This window comes from Gossypium raimondii, chromosome 3, assembly GCF_025698545.1.
Source record: "Gossypium raimondii isolate GPD5lz chromosome 3, ASM2569854v1, whole genome shotgun sequence".
Lineage (NCBI taxonomy): Eukaryota > Viridiplantae > Streptophyta > Magnoliopsida > Malvales > Malvaceae > Gossypium > Gossypium raimondii.
The window spans coordinates 54,126,958-54,149,075 of record NC_068567.1 but is presented as its reverse complement, the minus strand read 5'-3'; the positions used below and the strand labels follow the sequence as shown (position 1 = coordinate 54,149,075).

General features: G+C 33.5%; 1 protein-coding gene across 2 annotated transcripts; it reads right to left on the bottom strand.

Moving 5' to 3' along the window:
* Nucleotides 1–9,002: 9,002 nt before the first annotated feature.
* Nucleotides 9,003–13,445, bottom strand: LOC105794734 (protein PTST homolog 2, chloroplastic). 2 transcript variants are annotated; one of them, XM_052628537.1, is made up of 8 exons: nucleotides 12,648–13,445; nucleotides 12,098–12,195; nucleotides 11,593–11,769; nucleotides 11,290–11,480; nucleotides 10,572–10,717; nucleotides 10,329–10,476; nucleotides 9,571–9,639; nucleotides 9,003–9,480 (listed from the first exon to the last, which is right to left on the bottom strand). In XM_052628537.1, the coding sequence occupies exons 1-8, from the start codon at nucleotides 13,226–13,228 to the stop codon at nucleotides 9,385–9,387; spliced, it is 1,506 nt and encodes a 501-aa protein (XP_052484497.1). In that variant the 5' UTR covers nucleotides 13,229–13,445; the 3' UTR covers nucleotides 9,003–9,384. The 2 variants fall into 2 exon arrangements, with proteins under 2 accessions (XP_052484497.1, XP_012479491.1); XM_012624037.2 differs by having other exon boundaries at nucleotides 11,593–11,773; nucleotides 12,030–12,195; nucleotides 12,648–13,443.
* Between the last annotated feature and the right edge of the window lie 8,673 nt (nucleotides 13,446–22,118).

The window sequence follows — 22,118 nt, the reverse complement described above, 5'->3', positions numbered from 1 at the left end:
GCAAGCATAGATTAAGTGGGGGGTTGAAATGGTAAGTATGCATGATTGATCAATTTTTGCTGCATGTTTCTCTTTTGCATATGTTCAATCTTATGCTAGATTTATTCAATAGTTTATTTGACATTGAGCCTCTAATCTCATTACTTAGTCAATTTGGACAATTGGGTAATTTTTGAATTAAAATGTTCAAGTATCTAGATTAATCGACATGTGTGTTTTAAAGTTGATATATGTAACTAGATTTTTCATATAAATTGATTGTTTTTAAAAAAAATTATTTTCTTGTACATAAATAAATAAAATGAAAAATAAATAAATAAATAAATACTCAAGTTATGAGTGAAAGTTTCGAAAAAGTGACCGAATTTAGTAACCGGGATGAGGTGCTTGGGTTGTCATCTCATCTCACATTAAAAGGTTCGAGTGACAAACCGAAAATTTACAAACATTCTGCTAACTGAGCTTCCAAAAAAAAAAAAAGATTGTTTGAACTGAGTAACAGGGGTATGGTGCTTGGGTTGTCATCCTAGTTCGCGTAAAAAAGTTTGACCACATTTAAGAAAAAAGAAATTTAATGCATGATTAATTAATAATACCTTGCAAATTTTGGTTCAAACTCAATTTAGTGAAATGATTTAATTCACATGTTTTGGTTTTATGACCCTTGTTGATCAAACTAGGTATTTTGAGTATTTATTTATTTTTTGCCTATATTGTTTACATTGATTATGGATGCGGAAAAGAGGCTCGATTTTTAATAAATTATTGAATAATCTGTAAGGGTTGGTTTGTAGGTCGTATTGGGACCAGCTACGAGAGGAAGAATTAGCGGTTAGGATATTATTAATTACTATAACCAACTTATTGTTTGGAGGAGAAAATTAATTTTCGAGGATCGATTCTAAATCCGGGATCCATCGAGTCTAGGGCTAAGGCTTATTATCTCTGTTTACAAAATCTAAATTTATTTCCCAATTTATTTAATTGTTTATTTATGTTGTTTCATTTATTTAATTTCTAAACATTTCAAAACTCCTATGATTTATTTGTTTATTTTTCAGCAGGTCCGTTTGGAGTTGTGGGCACGACTATTGCCACGATTATCGACATGACAGAAATTCTGATCACAAGTTAAATGCAAAAATTAATTATAATGTCAATCCCTGTGGACTCGACCCTACTACCACTCTTTACTACTATTTAAAATTATTTTTGTAGCAATTATTTTTTATGGTTTCGACGCCCATCAAACCTACAGAATTGTTATTATGGAAAATAGAATAAATACTTAGAGAATAAACTCACACTATTTTTGGGGAAAATAACATATCTTAAAGTTGTATATTTAGCTCTACCGGTGTCATCTATTTATACGAAGAAGAGGTAAAACCTTTGTTAAAATTGTAGAAGTCTATTTTAATAGAAAGATGAACTCCTAATCTAACTAGGAGTAAGTGAGGCGACAACCTTAGTTAAACAAACTAGGGTTTGTCGTCCCTGTCTTTAAACATGAGGGGCTTTTAAGCTTCTCCCATATTGGGTCCAATTATAAATACTTCTTGGATTTTAACCTAGTACTGTATAATTCAATCCAACATCGATATTTTATTTTTCTATTTCTCAAATAAACATCTTACATTAATTTAAATAAATTAAAATTTCCAATAAAATAATTTTCTCAATCCAATTCTAATTTCGTTAAAATCATGATGACTTTACCGTAAAAGAATCTATAAAAAATATATTTAATATTTTTGCCTTCAATGGATTCACTATAACCAAATAATTTATTTCCATTTTTGAACTTCATTTAATTCAAAAACCATAAATTCTTTTACATGTCATTTTCATTTTGGAGAAAACTACATTCATTTCCAAATGTTTCTCATTTCTCCAATTTATCATTTCTATCCATTTGATTTAACATGCAATTCATTTATGGTTTCAACGAGCTAGCGGAAGAATCAATTGGACATATGCGATTATGGCTCAAATGATTTATAATTAAGTTCAAGCTTTTCGCCTATTAATTATAAACTCATTTAGTCACAAATTCATTCCACTATAGTATAATGACTGAACTCTCTCCATTAGCATACCGTTACAAAAGCACCTTGATCAGCGCTCGTCTAATGACCTTGTCATAAGTGTATTACCCTTATAAGATATCCTTAATCTCTTTGAGATAAATCTGTTCTCCCAATATGATACTATTTTATCTTTTGGTAATCATTAAATATTCATGAAATGTCAATTACTATCAAATAGTAATCAACTCATTCATCATAAAAACGAACGACCCATGGCCACGTTTACTTTTCATCAACCATGTAATGCTAATGACAGGATATCATTTACCCATATCTCGGGCTATGAATTCCATTTTTTTAAATTACGCTACATACTATAGAAGTCGTATGCACAATGCACCAACTTTCAGTTCCTTATCTATTTGAACTCAAACTTTTACTTACATCAAAGTATACGAATCATGCATACATAGCTTGTCATCCACTAAGGATTAAGTTATGTCACACTTTGAACGTCACAAGTGACTAAATTCATAAAAGGATTCAGGATCTATTATTCTTGGGTCTAATTCGATATACTATCAGTCTAGTTAGTCACATCTATATCTCTATCTTCTAGGAGCCATCCACTCCGATGCTTAAGACAAAACATCTCCCCAATTGGCCAGTGCCACCTGACAGATCGACGACACCTAGAGTTGTCCATGAGTTAGGCCATCTATCCCGACCCGAAAGCCCTTCTGAAAAGTGAGAGGGTTTGGGTAAAAATAAAGGCCTAAAAAATGGGCTTGGACAAAAAATAAGGCCCTTTTTTTAAACAAGTCGGGCTTCAGGTAAGCTTTTTTTGGCCTGGGCTTGGCCCAGGTTGAATTTGTAGAAAAAAAATATTGCTGCTATTTTTTCATTTTTTTGCTATCATTTTGCTATTATATTGTTTCTATTTGGTTGTTATTGTTTGAATATTGTATAACTCTTACTTTATTATTAATTTTGCTACTATTTGAGAGGTATTTGTTTACTAAGTTGCACTTATCTTAGTGTTATTTAAGTACATTTTTTGAATTTTTTTCTCATTTGTTGGGAAACATTTATTTTAATATTTTTAGTGTATTTAATGTATTATATTTTTAAAATTTATTTTATATAAAAATAACATAAAAATTTTAATACAGATGGGCTGAGCCAAGCTCAGGCTTTAGCATTTTTATTTGGGTCGGGCTTGTGCAAAATTTCATGCCCATTTTGGGCTGGTTCAGGCCCAGGCCTAGAAAATGAGCCTAAATTTTTTGCTTAACTTGACCCGGCCCATTGACAACTCTAGCGGCACCCACTAAAAAAATATTTTTCCCTTTTTTTTTCTCTACAATGAATACCCGTATTTTTCGCGAGTATTTTGAAAAATACATACGACACAATTTTTTTTTAAACACTAATGATTAAGTCTTGATTAGGAGGAAAAAAGGGAGTGGTGTAGACTGGTACTGTAGCAAACATGTCATTTTTGTATATAATTTTTCCTCTAGGATATTTTCATAATTAATTAATATTTTTAGGTTCTATATAAAAAAGTTTTATTTTTAAGTGATTTACTTTGATTTTTGTGGATACACGATAGACCTGATCATGCATTAAGCCGGGCTAAATCGAGTCAATGCAAAATTTTAGGTGAGCTTGACTCGAAAAATGGGCCTAAAGTTCTACCAAACTTGATCCAAATTAAAAATGCTAAATCTGAGTGTAACACCCCTAACCGGTCTCTGTTGTCGGATTAGGTTTACAGGGTATTACCTAGAAAACAGAACATTTAACTTCACAACAGAAACAATTATACAAATTACATGCTATCATATAATAATTGAATCTAATCATGGAAAAAATAAACTTATAGGCCTTAAATCGAGTCTACGAGGTCCTAAAAACAGTTTAGAAACAATCTGAGATCAAATCGAAACAAATTAAAAAATTCTGGCAAAACTTGAAAATTTTTGAAATAGGGTTCACACGACCATGTAACATAGCTCAGACCGTGTGAACATTCGAAGTCTGGACACACGGTCATGTTCCAGCCCATGTGTCTACCTGTGTGATATTCGTAAAAAGACCACACAACCGTGTCGCAGGCCGTGTGCCAAACCATTTTACATACTGACTTGAGACACACGAGAAACGAATTCAAAACGGACTTACATGTAAGAACCTTTCAATGGCCGAACCTTGGAAGTATTTCCATGGAGTTTTTCTTTCTACATTCGGTGGAGAACCATTGTTAAGGAAGATGATAATGATTTACTTTTATTTTACTTTAGTTTTATTACTTATTTTTAATTATTTTAACCATTAACACATGAATAAGACAAAATTTAAAAGCTCTCTTGCCGTCACACTAATTAAAAATGGTATATTTTCCATATTAATCCTTCCACTTATATTAATTAAGCCATTTAATCATTCAAATCCAATAGTGATTAATTTTACGTCTTTTACGATTTAACCCTTTTAATTAATTAACTATTTAAAAATTAAAATTTTGAACCAAACCTTTACATATCTAAATAATAACTCCGTAAATATTTAATAAAAATATCTACGAGCTCGGTTTACAGAAATGAGGTCCCGATACTTTATTTTTTGAAACCACTTAACTTTTGGAACAATCACTTATACTTGACCATTAATTCATTTAATTAAAATTCATCAAATAAGAATTCAATTTAAAACTATATATCACTTTTATAATTTAAATACTAATTATCACGGACTTACTCGTTGAATTTGTGGTCCCGAAACTACTATTTTTGACATCACTGAAAAATGGGTTGTTACACCAAGCTCGACTCGACCTGCCCGTATTAAATTTTTTTAGATTATTTTTTATATAAAAATAAATTTAAAAAATATAATACATCAAATACACTAAAAACATTTAAAATAAATGTTTCTCAACAGATTGAAAATACATTAAAAATAATCTATATAGTTAAATAATACTAAGATACTTGCAACTTAGCAAGTAAATGCCTCTAAAATAGTAGCAAAATTAACAATAAAATAAGAGTTATATAATATCCGAACAATAACAACAAAATAGTAGTAATGTAATAGTGAAATGGTAGCAAAAGGACAACAAAACAACAACAAAACTGTAGCAAAACAGTTGATTTGGATCGAGCCAAACTGAGTTCAAACAAGAAAAATCCTTCTCGAGGCTTGATTTATTTAGATAACAAGACTTATTTCTTTCCAAGACCATTTTTTGAGCCCATTTTTTGCCCAAACCCTCTCACTTTTTGAGCGGGCCTTCGAGCTTAGACGAGTGACCCAACCTATAATCAAATCTAGTACATGATAGATTAGTTTTTTTTTTACTTTATTATTTATTTAATTATTTTAGGCTAGGTGTTTGGGTTGGGTTTGTTAGATTTTTAAGGGTTTGGACATGTTTTCAATGAATTTGGGTTGGAAAGCTTCTTTTTTAATTCGGCTAAAGAAATTTGGCCCTAAAATAGAAAAGTCGATTCAATTGATTTTTTACCGGTTGATCCAGTTTACATGTCGTGGTCCAATTGCATTCCACAGCGGTTCGCAACCCAACCAATTCCCATCCCTATTTAGGGCCAATATCCCAACCGGTCTGGTTGTAATAACATTGATTTTTGGTTTTAATGTAGTTGTTGAACATGTTGTTAGAGGTGTTCAATCGGTTAACCAATAAACTTTTTGAACCCTTAACTGTTAATAGAACCGAAATTTTTTCAAAAAAATTTAACCAAATTGAACTTTTTCGGTTAATTCGGTCGGTTAACTGAAATTTATGTTTTTTTTGGTTAAAATAAGTATAAAACATATAAAAAAATTAACCGAATTAACCGAATTAATTGAATTTAATATATGTAAAATGTATATAAAAAAATATAAATTTTTAATTAATTCGGTTAATTAACTGATTTCGAACCGAATTAATTGTTAACCAAACATCCAAAAAATTATTAACCGACCTCAATCGAATTAATTCGGTTAACCGACCGGTTAATTGAATTAATTCAGTTCAGTCAGTTAAATCAGTTTTACCCGAAATTTACACACCCCTACATGTTGTTGAAGCCAAAGTTGAAGTTCTACAGTTTGGTTGTCTTTATCTATTGCATTTCCTTCTTCATTTTTTTAAGGTGTCTCATTATCTTAATCCTAAAATAAATTATTAGGGAGTATACTTGAAGGTGCCCATGCTTTGTGACGAGTGTCTACTATCTAGTGAATATTTGGTCCAACTTTCCTTTTAATTCAAGATCAATGCCTGTAATTTTAATTTCTAAGCTTCGAGAACTAATTATCTATAAAATAATGGTTTAGTAAATTTTAAGAACCTTATAAATAAGAGAAGTAATAAATATAAAAAAATAATGTACCTTTAGCTTACTTTGTAACCTCCCCAACTCGGCCTAGACGTTAGACCTGAATTCGGAAGATTACATTAGCCACCGAAGTGACCTAGTAAGCTATTGCAGTTTTGAAAAAAGACCTTTTTAAAACCGTTGTTTAATTGAGTAGGAAACATAATTAAATATCAACTAATTTTTCAAAACCTTAATTAGGATATAGTAGTAGAATAGTGATATGTGGTTGTTTTTAAATAAAATCGGGGTTTCATGCATAACTTATAAATAATCATCTCTTATTATCCTAAACGAAGATGAAGTGTCATGAAAAATAAAATACATAATCCTAAACCTCATGTCACAGTTCAAAATAAGATAATACGATTTAAAAATAATTAAAATAATAACTCTAAAATATTTTAGTAAAAGCAAAGCCGAGACCCTCTGGGTGCCGCGTCCTAACCTGGCGGGTTATTTGTAAGGATGAAAATTAAAGGAGAAGTGAGCTATGTTGCTTAGTGTGAGTTCCATCATAAGTAAATTGATGCCAAATAGTAATCCAAGCATAAATAATAACAGTTCTCCATGCATTAGTATTCATATAGCATAGCAAAAATTGACAATTCATTCAAGCATGTTAATGTATGATGATGCAATATTTTCAGCAATTTCAGTTTAATAGTATAAATAGGTCCTACCCCACAGCTACACTCCACAGTAAGAATTCCCTAGAATTCTTATATCTCGGACACTCCAATTTGTAGATAAACCACTAATGTTGCAGGTTAATACACTGTCAGTAGTTGTGAATACACAACGGGCTTACAAATAATAGTTGCCAGTATAAGTTGTGGATAAACCACGAGTTTTTGCAGGTTAATATGCTATCAGTAGTTGTGATACACAACAGTTTTGCAGATGAAAGTTGCCAGTAATTTGTGGGTCAGTATTTGCAGTTGAAACTGCCAGTACTTCCTCCTTTCAAAGCGTCTCGCCCCATGCAATGCAGTATGACATGTGAGCATCAATATAATACAAAAATAGTAAACATGTTTAACATGCGTTTATATCAACAATAGCAGTGGGCATGGTTGTCATGTATGCGTTTTATCAAATACAGTAAGCATGTGATTTATGCAATAAGTAAATTAGTTATACGGATAACATTAATAATTTATCGATATTCCAGTCATAGAACACATGTAAAAATCATGTAACATGCTTATATAGTAATAATTTAATCAATCAATCATGGATTCTAGCATTAATCCTAAAATCAGGGACTCAATTGAATTAAATAATAACTAAAAATAATTCAAGAACCGTTCAGGGACTAATCTACACAAATTATAAAAATTTGGGCAAAATTGTAAATTTTGAGAAGCAAGGGATACACGACCGTGTGACCGGACCATATGGAAAGCCCTGGACCGTATGGAGGGGGTACACGACCGTGTGGCTAGACCGTGTAACAAATTGAGGCCATGTGGCATTCGAAAATTCAACCTACATAATGGACACGACCGTGTGAGAAGTGAAATTCCTAACTTTCTAGGGGACATAGTCGTATAAAGAGGTTTTGTGGTCCACATGGGAGGCCCATATGCCCGTGTGGCTGGTCGTGTAGTCTAATCTAAACTCGATTTTACCTCAATTTTCTCGTAAAAGAACACACACTTGACTTTCGAGGTCTTGAACGTCGTTCCTTGCGCCTAAGTATGATTTGGGGTACCTAGATAGGGTTATTCAATGAAAAAACACACAAGAAGTAATATCGATTTTTAAGATTTACCAAAATTATCAAGATTTTTGGGAAAACTCGTAAAAGATTCGTAATCGTTTTGGAAGATTAACAAGAAGAATGTTATTCTAGAATTTTTGGGTTTTACTTAATTGGAAGCAAGAATACTTACTGATCTTTGATGGGATTTCGAAGGTTATCGATGATGAATTTAACGGTTAATGAAAAAACAGGTTTAATTGAGAATTGATTTCGATTTGGGTTTTTGAGAGATCAATTTCCAGCAATAAATGTAATTTTTTATAAAGAGAAAAAGGGGAATAAAAGAAAATGATATATTTAAAAAGAAGAGAGGAGAAGTTCTAATTAGGGTTGAACAAGAAGTAGAAATCCACATGTAATTAAATAGTTAGGGTTTTAGAAATTTAAGGGGTTGAATGGTAAAATACCTTTTTTTTCCAAAAATGAAAAAAAGAAAAAGAAATGAGGGAGTGAGTGAGTTTTAGTGTGATTCAAACCTAAGCGTAAGGGGAAAATTGATGCTTAACCAATTGGGATGCTGCCCATAATTAACATATTTCTACCATATTTAATAAATATGCTAGCTTAATTTTGTTCCTTAGTTGCTGAAAAAGAATAGAAGAAAATGAAAAGAGTAGAACTTAAACCTAACTGCAGGTCCAAAATATGCTTCAAGCACCTTTAAACTTTTGAAAACTCGTCAATGTCCATTACTCCATTCTCACAAATAATTCATTTATATTTTAACCTCTTTCTTCTCATAGGATTCAACCAACAAAGCAATATTATATTGATGATGTTGGATCTAAAAAATTAGTCTGTCCAAACCTGAAATAATCAAAATAAATTATACCTTTATTAAAGATTGAATTAAGGATAACTTCCAAAGTATCACAAGCCACAAGAACTACAGAAAAAAAACATCATCTCGTTATTCGCATATATGTTTACATTATCAACAAGGTAGAAAACGGAACATCCAAGGGAAAAAACCATATGGGAGAGTCATCCGATACGGTTGTGTTACATGGGTGTTATATGATATGATGCCCCTTTTAAAGAATCATTAGGAAGGATCACCTCCTACCAGGTCTATTCTACTTGTTTACAAGAAGGAAAAATGAAAACCAAAACCAAAACCAAAAATCATCCGCATTTACTCCTATGTCCTACCTTTTTTGTGATGAATCTGCATGCCTATAGAAGTCTGGCCTCCTTATGTGATGATAAGTAGATTATTCTCAAATCCGTTGTTGTTAACAATAGGGCGCAAGGGATCAAGCTTCCATTCACCATCAACAATGAATTTAATCTACACAAGGTAATGGTGCTGAGCTATTATTCATCATACAAGTAAACATTAACAATTCTGAGTTGTAACAAAGTTAACAAAAATACACACCTCGTATTTTCCTGGATACAACTTCAACTGTAAAGAAAAAACACCCGTACTTGACTTCTCCATCTTTCTCTGAAAGATATTATTGCAATTAATAAGCTACCAAACAAAGAGTTACAAGCTAGTTAAATCACTAATTGTCACATGAGCAGGCTTAAATGCAGAATAACAAAAGGATTATCATAAAGAAGTAACGAAGCTCCTCATGTATGAGAGCATATAGGGTGCACACAGAGTAAGTAAAGAAAATGGGGCCCATTTTGCTTTACCAAAAGAAAGGGTCATTTGTATTCAAAAAAAAAAAAAAAAAAGCAAGGGCCACAGTTTTCTTCATCACAAATGAAAGATATGCCCAATCAAATTCTAGGATGTTCACTCCAATCCATAGGCATTCACAGTTGTATTTATACAGGGAGCCTCACAGTTATGCCCATCAAACACTTATATCTCATTTGAACTGTAGTACATAACTAATGTGGGATTTACGGCTCCCCTTCAGAACCATGACATGATGCATGTATTTGAAGCATTCCAAAGTTAAAGGAATTCTAAGTCTAGACATGTAACAATCAAAGTCTATCAGCATAATTATGGATAGAACAAGCCTATAATATCAAAAGACATGCACAAAACCAAAAACAGGTAGTTTATGTAACTGCTCTATCAAAAAGACTCGAGATTTGCACTTCAATTAATGAATGCATTGATCAAGAAAAGTGTCATTATGAATTCACTACAGTTGGACTGAGGTGGGAGCAAACCTTGGTAGCCCACCCATCAAATGATCCTGCTAACAGCACCTCTGATCCCGAATTAGGCCATACTATGCAAGCAGTCCGAAGAAGTTGTAAAGCTCTACGAGCATCATCAATCCTTTTCTGTTTCTCTTCCACGGTCTTTTGTGCATCTCTGCCAAAGGATGAAAGGAATGTAGAAATGTGATTCTTTTGAAGTAAAGTAAGGTAGGTATCTTCTTAAACTAATAAGAGTAGGCTACTGCATACATTATTGCCAGTGTCATCTTCCCTTCTAAAACTGCCAACCTTGCCCGTAGTGATCGCAATTTGTCCTGGGCATTTGATATCTCATTTTCCTGGAACTCCGAAGCATCAGAAAGCTTATGGAAATTGTCAATGGAACTTTCATCACCCTAGGCATCATGATATCAGGGTTAAAAGTCAATCGATAACTCAAAATGAATGTATGGGGACAGCACATGTTGAAAAAATAAAGCTTCAATTCTCTTCATCTTTTCCTAAGCACTCCTCTAGGCTAAATTATGCCATAAACAAACAGATTTAAACAGGAAGATGACAAAAAAAAAATCTCATAACTGAAAGTCATGATTACTGTACTGATCCCCCAGAAAGGGATTAAGAACATAAAAGTGCCATTCCTTGCACAGTCATAAATATCACTTGGTCACTCTTTCTTCCTTCAGAACATAAACCTGGAATAGAACTACCTGCCTCCACCTCCAACACTCTCCTTCTGTCCTCTGGTTTTTTGGTTTTGTTTTCCAATTCTTTCTCTTTGTATTTCAAAAGTAATAAATATGAAAGCAGGTCATATTTTACTTGTAAAGAAACCATCTTGAATTAAAAAAAAAAACTGAATTGCAAAGAGAGCTATCCTGTCTTTCAATTACTAAAGGGAAGGCCATAAAAATACTTCAAATTCGGCTTCCTTTTAAAGAGACAGAGACAGAGATCATTTGCTCACCTCCCGTGATAGAACCTCATCAACATTAGACCTCAATGACTGCAGTACAGATGAAAGCTCCAACTTCAAGTGCTCAAGACGATCTCGTATTTCATTGTGATTAATATCTTTTCCAGAAGCACGTGACTCTTTTCTTCTGTCTAGTTCATTGGATTTATTTCTTATTTCAAGTGTCCCATATCCTGAAATATCTGTTTACCATTTCATTCCGTTCGAAAATTTCAGCAGTTGAACTAGTGCAAATAGATGCATATCATATCAAAATTTAAGACATGAAACAACAGAAAAAAACGGATGGACTACCTTCAAATTCCTTGCCAGCAATTCCTGCTCTTTGAAGGCTCCACTCTCTCCATGTTGGATTTCTTAAACCATCAATGCCTGATAGAGGCTGGTCCTGAATAAACTTGGCCGTGGTATCATTGCCTAGGCCAGAACTGCCACTGAATGACATAAGTTTTCTTCTATGAGGACCACCAACTGTCTTTTACAACATAACAAATACAAAAAAGTTACAATTAGGATAAATTCCACACCAAGAGGCTGACGATAAAATGAAAACAAAAAGAATCAAGGTTAAAATGAGTGGGACAAAGATAACAGTTGGGGAGACATAATTGTCCTAAAAAAGTTATTAAAAAAAAATCTTTTTTCATATAAAGTAAAATATGAAACCAAAATAAGCTGAAAAATTATACAGGGATGTAAGAAAGATTTCAAAACTAATAAACTCAATGTACCACATCTGTTGAGGCTTGGACAAGAGACTCTTCTTCAGTACAGTTAGTTTGGGGACAAGTATTGTCACCTTTGTCTCTGAAACCAATCCCAAAATTCACATTCCTTTCTCTCTCCAAGCGACTCAGAATACCCTCAACGCCACAATCATCCTTAGCTGCTACTTCTCTGAACAAACCAAAACTTTTGTCAAAAACCTACCCAGGACACAGAACTCCCAGGACTCCAGCATTCTCCCCTTTCCTCTAATTTCAAAAGGAGATAATTGGTTTGCAGGAAAAAGTATAAACTCATTCAAGGCAACACATTTATCTTAGCAGTTGTGTTTATATATCCCAAACATCACAAAAATATAAACACAAGATTGATTCTTTTAACATCATAACGCAATCAATTTCAAATAATATCTCACAAGCAATATCAAGTCCAAGCAAATCACCTTTTACACAGCAATGAAAGATTAAACATTTGTAACAATTCGTTCTAAACACGGGAATGGTAAACTACAAAGAATAAATTTCAACAAGGCATTCGAATAACAAGTGCAATAACTAACTTTTCCACACAAGAAAAATAAAAATACATTAAGCAAATAAAATCCCAAGAATTAAAGATCTCACAGTGATCTACCAGACGAGGAGGTTGAGCTGGAAGAATTAACAGCCAAATAAGAAGCCCCACTAATTTCAACTTCACTTTGAGCCCTTTCTTGAAAAGTCTGGTTATCCCATTTCTTCTCCTTCTCCAGAAGGTCCCAATCCTTAACACCAGCTTCTGGGAACCCTTTTTCTTGAAATCCATGTTCATCATCATCATCCAAGTCCCAGCCCATAGCAAGCCACCCTCCTTGTCTCTTAATCCCCTCAACCAGATCCATCCTCCCAGCATCAACCAGCTCTTTCTTGCTTGGAAAAGCCTCAGGTTTGTCACTATTTTTCATGAACTCCAATATATCTGCCTCCAATGCTAAATCCCCGTCGTTGTCCCACCCTTTCTTGCAACAACAAGACCACCAAGAAACCCTTTTCTTATCTTCCCCAAACACCAACCCGCGAACAAGATTCAGCTTCAGAGACACCGAATTCCCTTTGTTCCCTGGGTTAATCCCGCAGAAACAGGATGGGAAAACCCGAGCACGGAAGTGCGTTAAAAACGAATGAGGCGAGACAAAAGTATAGGTGGAGGAGGTGAAGGTGGCCATGATTCTGGCATTTCTCCAAACACTTGCTGACGGTAAAAAAGAAAAAGGAAACAGAAAACTAATTAAAAAGATTCCATCTTCAGGTATCTTAGGCGTGTAGAGAGGGAAGAGGGGGAAAGAAATGATACGAAGAAATCAATAAAAGGAAAAGGGTAAAGGAGAGAGAGAGGGGGGATTAGGCAAGAAACGAACAATACTACCGAAAGGCGTAACCTTCATTTAATGCGGAGGTGGTGGAGCACCGTTTTAGATGTATTTTGGGCGGGCAAATTTTCACTAATAATCTATACTTTTTACTACTTCAACTCCATTTTCTTTTAATTAATTCTTCCCCTTTTTTCGAAATTTTTGGGATGAAACATTTTCTTCTTTTCAAGTGGATCAAATATATTAACCCTTTTCCCACATTGCTAATCTCTTACTATGCCATCATATATTGTGTATTTTTATTTAATAATGACTAATTTGACCAGAATATTTATTTAGTTATATAATTTTATTTTTACACATAAGTATCAGATAAGTTTTATACTCATAAGTTGAATAAATTTTATTAATAAATTAATTTAATACAATAAATATTTTAATACAATTGGCATGCCAATAGGGTCATATGTAGAAATTAGTTTAGTTAGTTGTTGAGTAGTTAAGAATTAGTAATGACTTAGTTGCATGGTTAGGTAGCTAGCTAAGTAGTATAAATAGACACATTTTAATTTAATTCAGTGGTGAATGAAGATTTTGATGCATTCTTTACATGGCAAGTATTGTATCTTTGACATGCTATCAGTCCCAAGTTTCGATCTTTCTCTTGGTCTCCATGGCTGATTTCTTCAATCTTGATTATTTTTTCCTTGCGGGTTACTCGTTCGTATAAGGCCTGGTTGTTTTTTATTGGACCTTGCTATTGGGCCATTCTGTTTTGCTTTTGGGTTTTCCTCTGATTTGTTTCATTTTCTTTCTTTTTGCGTTCTCAATAATGGCGTCGTTGTCTCTCAGCCATGGATTCTACAGTCATCAATTTCACACATCCTCTTTAACTGCATTCATCTGATATGCCGAGAAGTCTGCTTGTTTCTCACCACCTAACTGGTCTCAAGAATTATAGCCTTTGGAGTTTTCAATGCGAATCATGTTGTTGGTGAAGAATAAATTAGGGTTTGTCGATGGAGATTGTGGTAGAGATGATTTTGATGTTTCTCTTCATTCCCAATGGGATCACTGTAATGCAATTGTTCTTTCTTAGATTCTCAATATTGTCAATACTGAGCTTTCGGCAAGATTAGACTTTGCCTCGAGTGTAACACTTGTTTGGCAATATTTGAGAGAACGTTTTAGTAAGATTGATGGTTCACGGATTTTTTTCCTCCATTGTGATATCGCTATGCTTACTTAGGGAGAAACTTCTGATTTTGCATACTTAACGCGGCTCAAGCTTTTGTGGGACGAGTATGCTGCGTTAGTTCCAATTTCTTCCTGCAATTGTGCGAATTCACAACAGAATTTGCAACATGTTCTTCAATAGCGCTTGTTTCAATTCTTAATGGGACTCAATGAGACATATTCTACAATTCGCAGTCAGATTCTCCTTATGCAATCGCTTCCATCTGTTAATCAGGCGTATTCTATGACTGTTCAAGAAGAATCACAGCGGAGCTACTTATCTAGCGTCTTGCCCATTTCGAATTCTACTGCTATGTTTTCAAATTATTTTAGTGCTTTTGTTGCTCGTCGTGGTCAATTCAATAGGACATGTGATTACTGTAAGCTTAAAGGTCACAAGCATGAACAGTGTCATCGCCTCATTGGCTTTCCCCCTGATTAATTTACAAAGCGTAAGAATGTGCAAGCAGTAAAGATGGTCAATTCTAATACCCCTGATAGCTCCCCTCCTGATTCAGGATCGTTGAATTCTCCCATGCCAGCTCCTGTTTTCACCACTCAGCAATATAATCAAATTTTTGGTATACTAAACAAAGGACCAATGTCTAAGTCTGCTACTGATCTTACAGGTATAGTTTCTCGATGTTTACCTGTTTCTGGTTCCCTTACTTAGATTTTGGACACTGGTACGATAGATCATACGTTATTTAATCTTTAAAAATTGAATAACCCTGTTTCTTGTGCTTTCACTTCATAGTCTGTTCATCTTCTCGATGGTAAAACTCTCCCAATAACACATATTGGCTCTTTTTCTCTTGATTCTAATCACACTTTACATAATGTTCTATATGTGCCAAATTTTACTCATAATTTGTTTCTTGTTTCAAAAGTAACCCATAAGTTACATTGTGCCAACATTTTCTATCTGATTTTTATCTTTTTTAGGATTTCTCCATTGGAAAGGTGATGGGGATTGGTAAGAAACAAGGAGGTTTATATGTCTTTGAGTCATCTTGTTTGAATTCTAGTTTGTTTTAACAATGTACTTCTATTTTGCATATGTCATGTGCTGCTGTTTCACAATGTATGTCTTTTTCATCTAATAATATTGCTACTCGGCATGCTCGTTTAGGCCATGCTTCTCTTTCAAAACTACATAAAATATCTTTGTTTCATAATACTAAGCTTGACACTAATTCTATTCATAATTGTTCTATTTGTCCTCTAGCAAAACAGTCTAGATTCCTTTTTCCCATTAGTCATTCCAGAGTTGATTTTCCTTTACAACTTGTTCACATTGACTTATGAAGACCTTATAGAGTGTCTACACATAGTAGCCATCGCTTCTTTTTTAATATAGTTGATGATTACAGTAGAATATCTTAGGTGTATTTGTTGAAGCTTAAGTCTAATGTCGTTCTTTCTTTAAAGAAATTCTTTTCTTTCATTCAAAACCAATTTAATACCAATGTCAAAATCATTCATAGTGACAATGGTTCTGAATTTTTTAATTCAGATTGTTTCACTCTTTTTTCTTCATTAGGAATTATTCATCAGAGTTCTTGTGTTCATACTCCATAACAAAATGGGGTTCCTAAGAGAAAACATAAACACTTTTTAGAAGTTACTAGAGCTCTCTATTTTCAATCTAAAGTCCTTGTTAAGTTTTGGAAAGAATGTGTTTTAATTGCTTGCTATCTCATCAATAGGCTTTCATCTGCTATTCTTCAATGAAAAATCCCATTTAAACTTTTTCACCACAAACAACCTTCTCTCTCTCAATTACGAGACTTTGGTTGTTTATGCCATGCTACTCAGCCTAATTACAGTGATAAATTCTCTCCTAAGGCAATTCTTTATGTTTCTATGGGTTATTCTTCTACTAAAAAAGGTTATCTTCTGTTTAGTTTAGAAACCAAAACTTTTTTTGTCAACAAAGATGTTAATTTTCATGAAACCATCTTTCTTTTTCACTTTTCAGTGACTTCCTCTAAAAGTTTTTTCATTCCCAACCACAGGTTCCTGATTCTGATTTTCTAGTTATTTCTCATTCACCACAGTCCTCTGCTCCCCCATATAATTTTCCTTCTATTCCTAATTCCCCTACTTCAACAAGTATTTCTGTTCCACCTTTGTCTATTGTTTCTCCACCAGTCCAAGGTTTTAGGATGTCTTCTAAGGTCTCTCGACCTCCTATTTGGTTAAATGATTATGTTTCTTACCAATCTTCTTCTAGTTCAGGCCAGTATCCTATATCTTCAAATATCTCTTATTCTCATTTACCTTCACATACTCAATTGTTCATTTCTTCTACATCCACTATGGTTGAACCTTGTACCTATTTTGACGCCATTCAGAATGGATTGTTGTGTCTTTGCCCCCAGGTAAAGTGCCCATTGGCTGCAAATAGGTATACAAATTCAAACACAAGGCTACTAGTGAGGTTGAAAGCTTTAAGACACGATTGGTTGTTAAAAGGTATAACTAGAAAGAAAGGATAGATTATGTTGATACCTTTTCTCCAGTTGCCAAACTTGTTACAATCAGAATTGTCCTAACTATTATTTTCATACACAATTGGCCCCTTTTTTCAAATGGATGTATACAATGCCTTTCTTTAAGGTAATCTGAATGAAGAGGTTTATATGTATTTGCTAAAGGGTTTTCACTGTCAGGGGGAGAATAAGGTTTGTCGACTGCAAAAATCTATATATAGGCTAAAGCAAGCATCTAGGCAGTGGAACATGACGCTGACTGAAGCCTTATTTTTTGGTAGATATATTCAAAGTAAGTATGATTACTCTCTATTTACAAAAAGACAGGGAATCAAGAAGGTAATCATGCTTATTTACGTTGATGATTTGTTGTTAACTAGGAATGATGCTGTAATGATTGATGAATTGAAAAACATCTTGAATTCTAATTTCAAGATGAAGGATCTGGGAGAACTTAAATATTTTCTTGGATTTGAGATACTAAGATCCAAAGAAGGAATTTTGCTGAGTCAGAAGAAGTATGCACTAGAACTTATTGAGGATACAGGTTTAAAGAGAGCCAAACCTACTATCACATCTATGAAACAAAATATGAAGCTTACCACATCAAAGTATGGCACTAAGTTGCATCAATATGATAATGATGAAGTGTTAATTGAGGAGAAAAGAATCTTCGAGAGATTAATAGGAAGGTTGATTTCTTTTACTCATATGACGTGTATCATCTTAGTTAGTTTATGCAGAAACCAAAAAGATATCATCTAGAAGCTACACTTAGGGTGGTTAGATACATTAAAAAGGATCCAGGACAAGGAATATTATTGGCAGTTTCGAGTTCTAGTCAGTTGAATGCTTATTATGATTCTGATTGGGCATCTTGTCCAATGACTAGAAGATCAATTACAGGCTTCTGTATTAAACTTGGGAATTCTTTGATATCCTAGAAATCAAATAAACAAAACACCATAGCCAGATCATCTGCTGAAGTAGGATACAAAAGTATGGCAATAACAACAGCAGAAATTATTTGGCTGAAAGGATTGCTTGTGGAACGTGGAGTTGAAGACCTGAAGCTAGCTAAACTTTATTGTGATAGTAAGGTGGCCTTACAGATTGCAGCAAACCCAGTGTTTCATGAAAGGACCAAACACATTGAAATTTATTGTCATTTCATAAGAGAGAAAGTATAGGAGGGAGTCATCCAAACAGAGTATGTAGTGTTAGCAAATCAATTAGCTGATATTATGACCAAAGCTTTGGGAATTCAACAACATGATTTTCTAATGTCTAAGTTGGATGTTAAAAATATTTTTCAACTACCAACTTGATGGTTAGTTGTTGAATAGTTAAGAATTAGTTATGGATTAGTTGCTTAGTTAGGTAGCTAGCTAAGTAGTATAAATAGACACATTATAATTTACTTCAATGATGAATGAAGATTTTGAAGTATCCTTTACATTGCAAGTATTATATCTTTAACATCATATGCGCTTTTGTGTACGAGATAGTTGAAGATATGAAGATTCTGACAGGTTATTTTGAGATCTAGTATTTTTTACAGATCATCGAGTATTCATTGTCTCTGCAGAGACCTTGGTGTGTGGAGGGATATATTTGAATATGTTTAAACATATCAGCCTACGGGTTTTGCACTTCGGTGCCTTTGTGTGGTGTACTTCACCTACATGTCTGAGTCTGTTTTACTAGGCTTTTAGTGGACAAAACGTTAAAATTGAACTTTGAAACGAAAAATAAAATGGAAATAATCGAATTTAATATGCTAAAAAGGTATGTAACTAAATGGTATTGGCATAGATTAATGACTTAAATGAAAGTATATGAAATAGTGATGGACCTATGAGAAATGGTGCAAATTGGTGATGTTTGAGTTTTGTTTATCATGTTAATGCCAATGAATACTTATGATTATTATGTACACTTTTTTGTGACCTAAAGTGTCATGTGCTAGCTAAATGTATTGTTGGGGATCAACTTGATTATGCAACGAACAAATACAAAGTAACGAAAGAAATTAATAAATTGAACACACAAATTTAACATGGAAAAACCCCTCCAAAGAGGATAAAAAATCACAGGCAAAGATAATTTTACTAAAATGGCAAAAGAACGAAGAGTACAAAAGATAGAGATAAAAACTAAACCCCTATAACAGCCCATTTTCAGTGAAATCAGAACAGTGGTTTTGGGACCACAAATTCGTGGTTGAAAAATTTATCTTATTATTATTTTATGGTCTACAACATGATAGTGTTAACGTATAAAAATTTTGTTAAGAAATTTTACCGTTTGCTTGCTCAATTTGATAAAAAGAACTAAATCGCGTAAAGTGCAAAAGTTGAGTTCTAGTAGCTAATGGTATTAAATAGCTATAGAACTTTAAAGTGGAGGTCCTTATATGGTAATTAGACCATAATAATGATAGTGGAATATAATGGCTTGGCATTTAGTGAAATAAATAATGTTTATAAAGGTTAATTTTGTAATTTGGTTAATAATGATATAATAAGTTAAAACAAAATTAAAAAGCTTTCATCTTTCTTTTGTTCTTCAACCAGATACTAAAGAGAGAAAGAAGCCATTGTTGTGCTTAAATTTTGGCCAAGCTTCCATTATCCATTTAGGTATGATTTTTGCCCCATTTTTAATGATTTTTATGTTTCCAAGATCGTTGTAGCTTAATCTAGTTAGCCCGGAGACTAATATGTGAAATTGTTAAACTAGTAGGGTTTTACCATTGATGATTATGCTTGAGTTTTGAAGTTTTATGATAGAAAATGGATAGTTGTTGTTAGATAAACAACTTTCGTAAAGGAATTTTTAGTGAAATTGTCAAATAGGGACTAAATTGAAAAATAGAAAATATTATGGGTGAAATTGTAAATTTATGATATATATGGGCTACTATTAGTATGTATAGAAATCGGCCAGGCTTGGGTAAGGGAAAAATTGAATGAATTTCATTTTTCGAGCCTATGAACTAAATTGTAAAAAAATTAAAAGTATAGGGGCAAAATGGTAATTTTGCAAAAATATGTGTTGTACTAAATTGAATACGAAATATATTGAATTGAGTTAAATTTATCTGTATAGATCAATTCAGACCTCGTACGGAGTTAGATCTAGGCAAAGAGAAAATCTCGAATTAATCGCCTCTGTATTTACGTATACTCGTCGTGGTAAGTTCGTGTAATTAAATTGTGTAATTATATGCTTTAATTGAATTATATGTATGATATTTGCATTATTTTCATATATGAATACTGATCGCATATCCGACGATGTACGACAATTATCGAGTCCGGTTTGAACTTTAGGAATTCGTAGGGTACAAATGACATGTTATTAGGGTTACCGATTCTCAGCTTGAGAGAGCTTACCGATATTCAGCTCGCATGAGCTTACTGATATTCAGCTTGTATGAGCTTACCATTTACAGCTAGTAAGAGCATACCAATTCAGAGCTCGTATGAGCATACATGTATAGGAATTGACGGACTACAGTTCAGTACACCTTGTGTGTGCTACCTGAGTATCCAACGATATTCTAAATGGTTCTGTTATGAGATTATATGAGTTCGATACGAACTACTACAGGTATTTAGATGAAATACATGGAAATGATGTTATATGATATATTAATATATGAAATGTATGATACATGTATATGAAATTTGAATAATGGTTGAGTTCATCCATGTGTATTGGATATTATATGTGCTTTATATGGTTAACATGTTGGTGAATATGTGTTTAGGCTTTTGGCCAAATTGAGTTGGGGTCTGCTATGTTTACTTACCTAAATTGTGATTAATTGGTAAGTTGAATTCTATGTTATACGACCTTAGTAAGCTTCAATACTTACTATGTGTTATTTTCTGTGTTTTATAATGATTCAGAAGCTCGTTTGGGTTGGAAGCTTGTCGGAGCTATATCACACTATCCATCAGCTCTTTTGGTACTTTTAGTTGGTTACATTTTGGTTATAATCGCATGTATAGGTTGTTTTGGCTAATGATAGCCTATATGATTTGTTATGTTTATAGCCATTTGAGTTGGCTTGTGATTTGGTATATTTTGGTATGTATATATGTGGCCTTAACATGGTTGATGATGTGTTTGATATGTTTACATGATAAAAGGGTAAAATGATAACTAAGTGTACATTTTGTACTTGTGTTTTGTGATATGATGAATTGGTACCTTGTTTTAAGGCATATATGCCTAAATATGATAGTTTATGGAATGCATTTTGGTACCAAATGGTTGTGTTATGGTAAATAGATTACATGGTATGTTTTGGCATGAAATGATGCAAAATGGCTTGGTAAATTGTTGGCTTATTTGATTAAATTGTATACATGAATATACATGTTTACATATTGTCATTTGAGGTGTCTAAGGGCATATTGGTTATATGTGAAAATACTACATGTTTAATGATTGATTTTGCTTGTTTTGGATGCTTGATTATAGCTTGTGTATGTGTGCATTTTTGGGTGTAGGTTGATGCCAAATTGGGTGAGAAAAATGACTTGCAAAATGGCCCATTTTTATCCACACGGGCAGAGACATAGGCGTGTGTCCCCTGTAGCTTTAAAAGGTTTGCAAGTCAAGCTGTTACACGACCTAGCATACGGCCTGGCACATGGGCGTGTGAGGTTACTTTGAAGGGTACACGGCCTAGCACAGGAGCGTGTGGCTTGTCCGTGTGACCAAGTCAGAGAGTTACACGAGCACGAACACGGACCGGGACACGGCCGTGTGCCTACATGACCTAAGACACGGGCGTGTCTCTTGGCCATGTGAGTCACATGGCCATGCCACACGGCCGTGTGACCCCTGCAACTTTGAAAATTTTTAATGTATTTCAAAAAATTCTCTGAGTTTTCGATTTAGTGCCAACTTGTCTCTAACGCGTATTTTGGGCCTCGAGGGCTTCTATAATGGATAGTATGTATGATTTCAATTGATTTTTTACATGAATATTATAT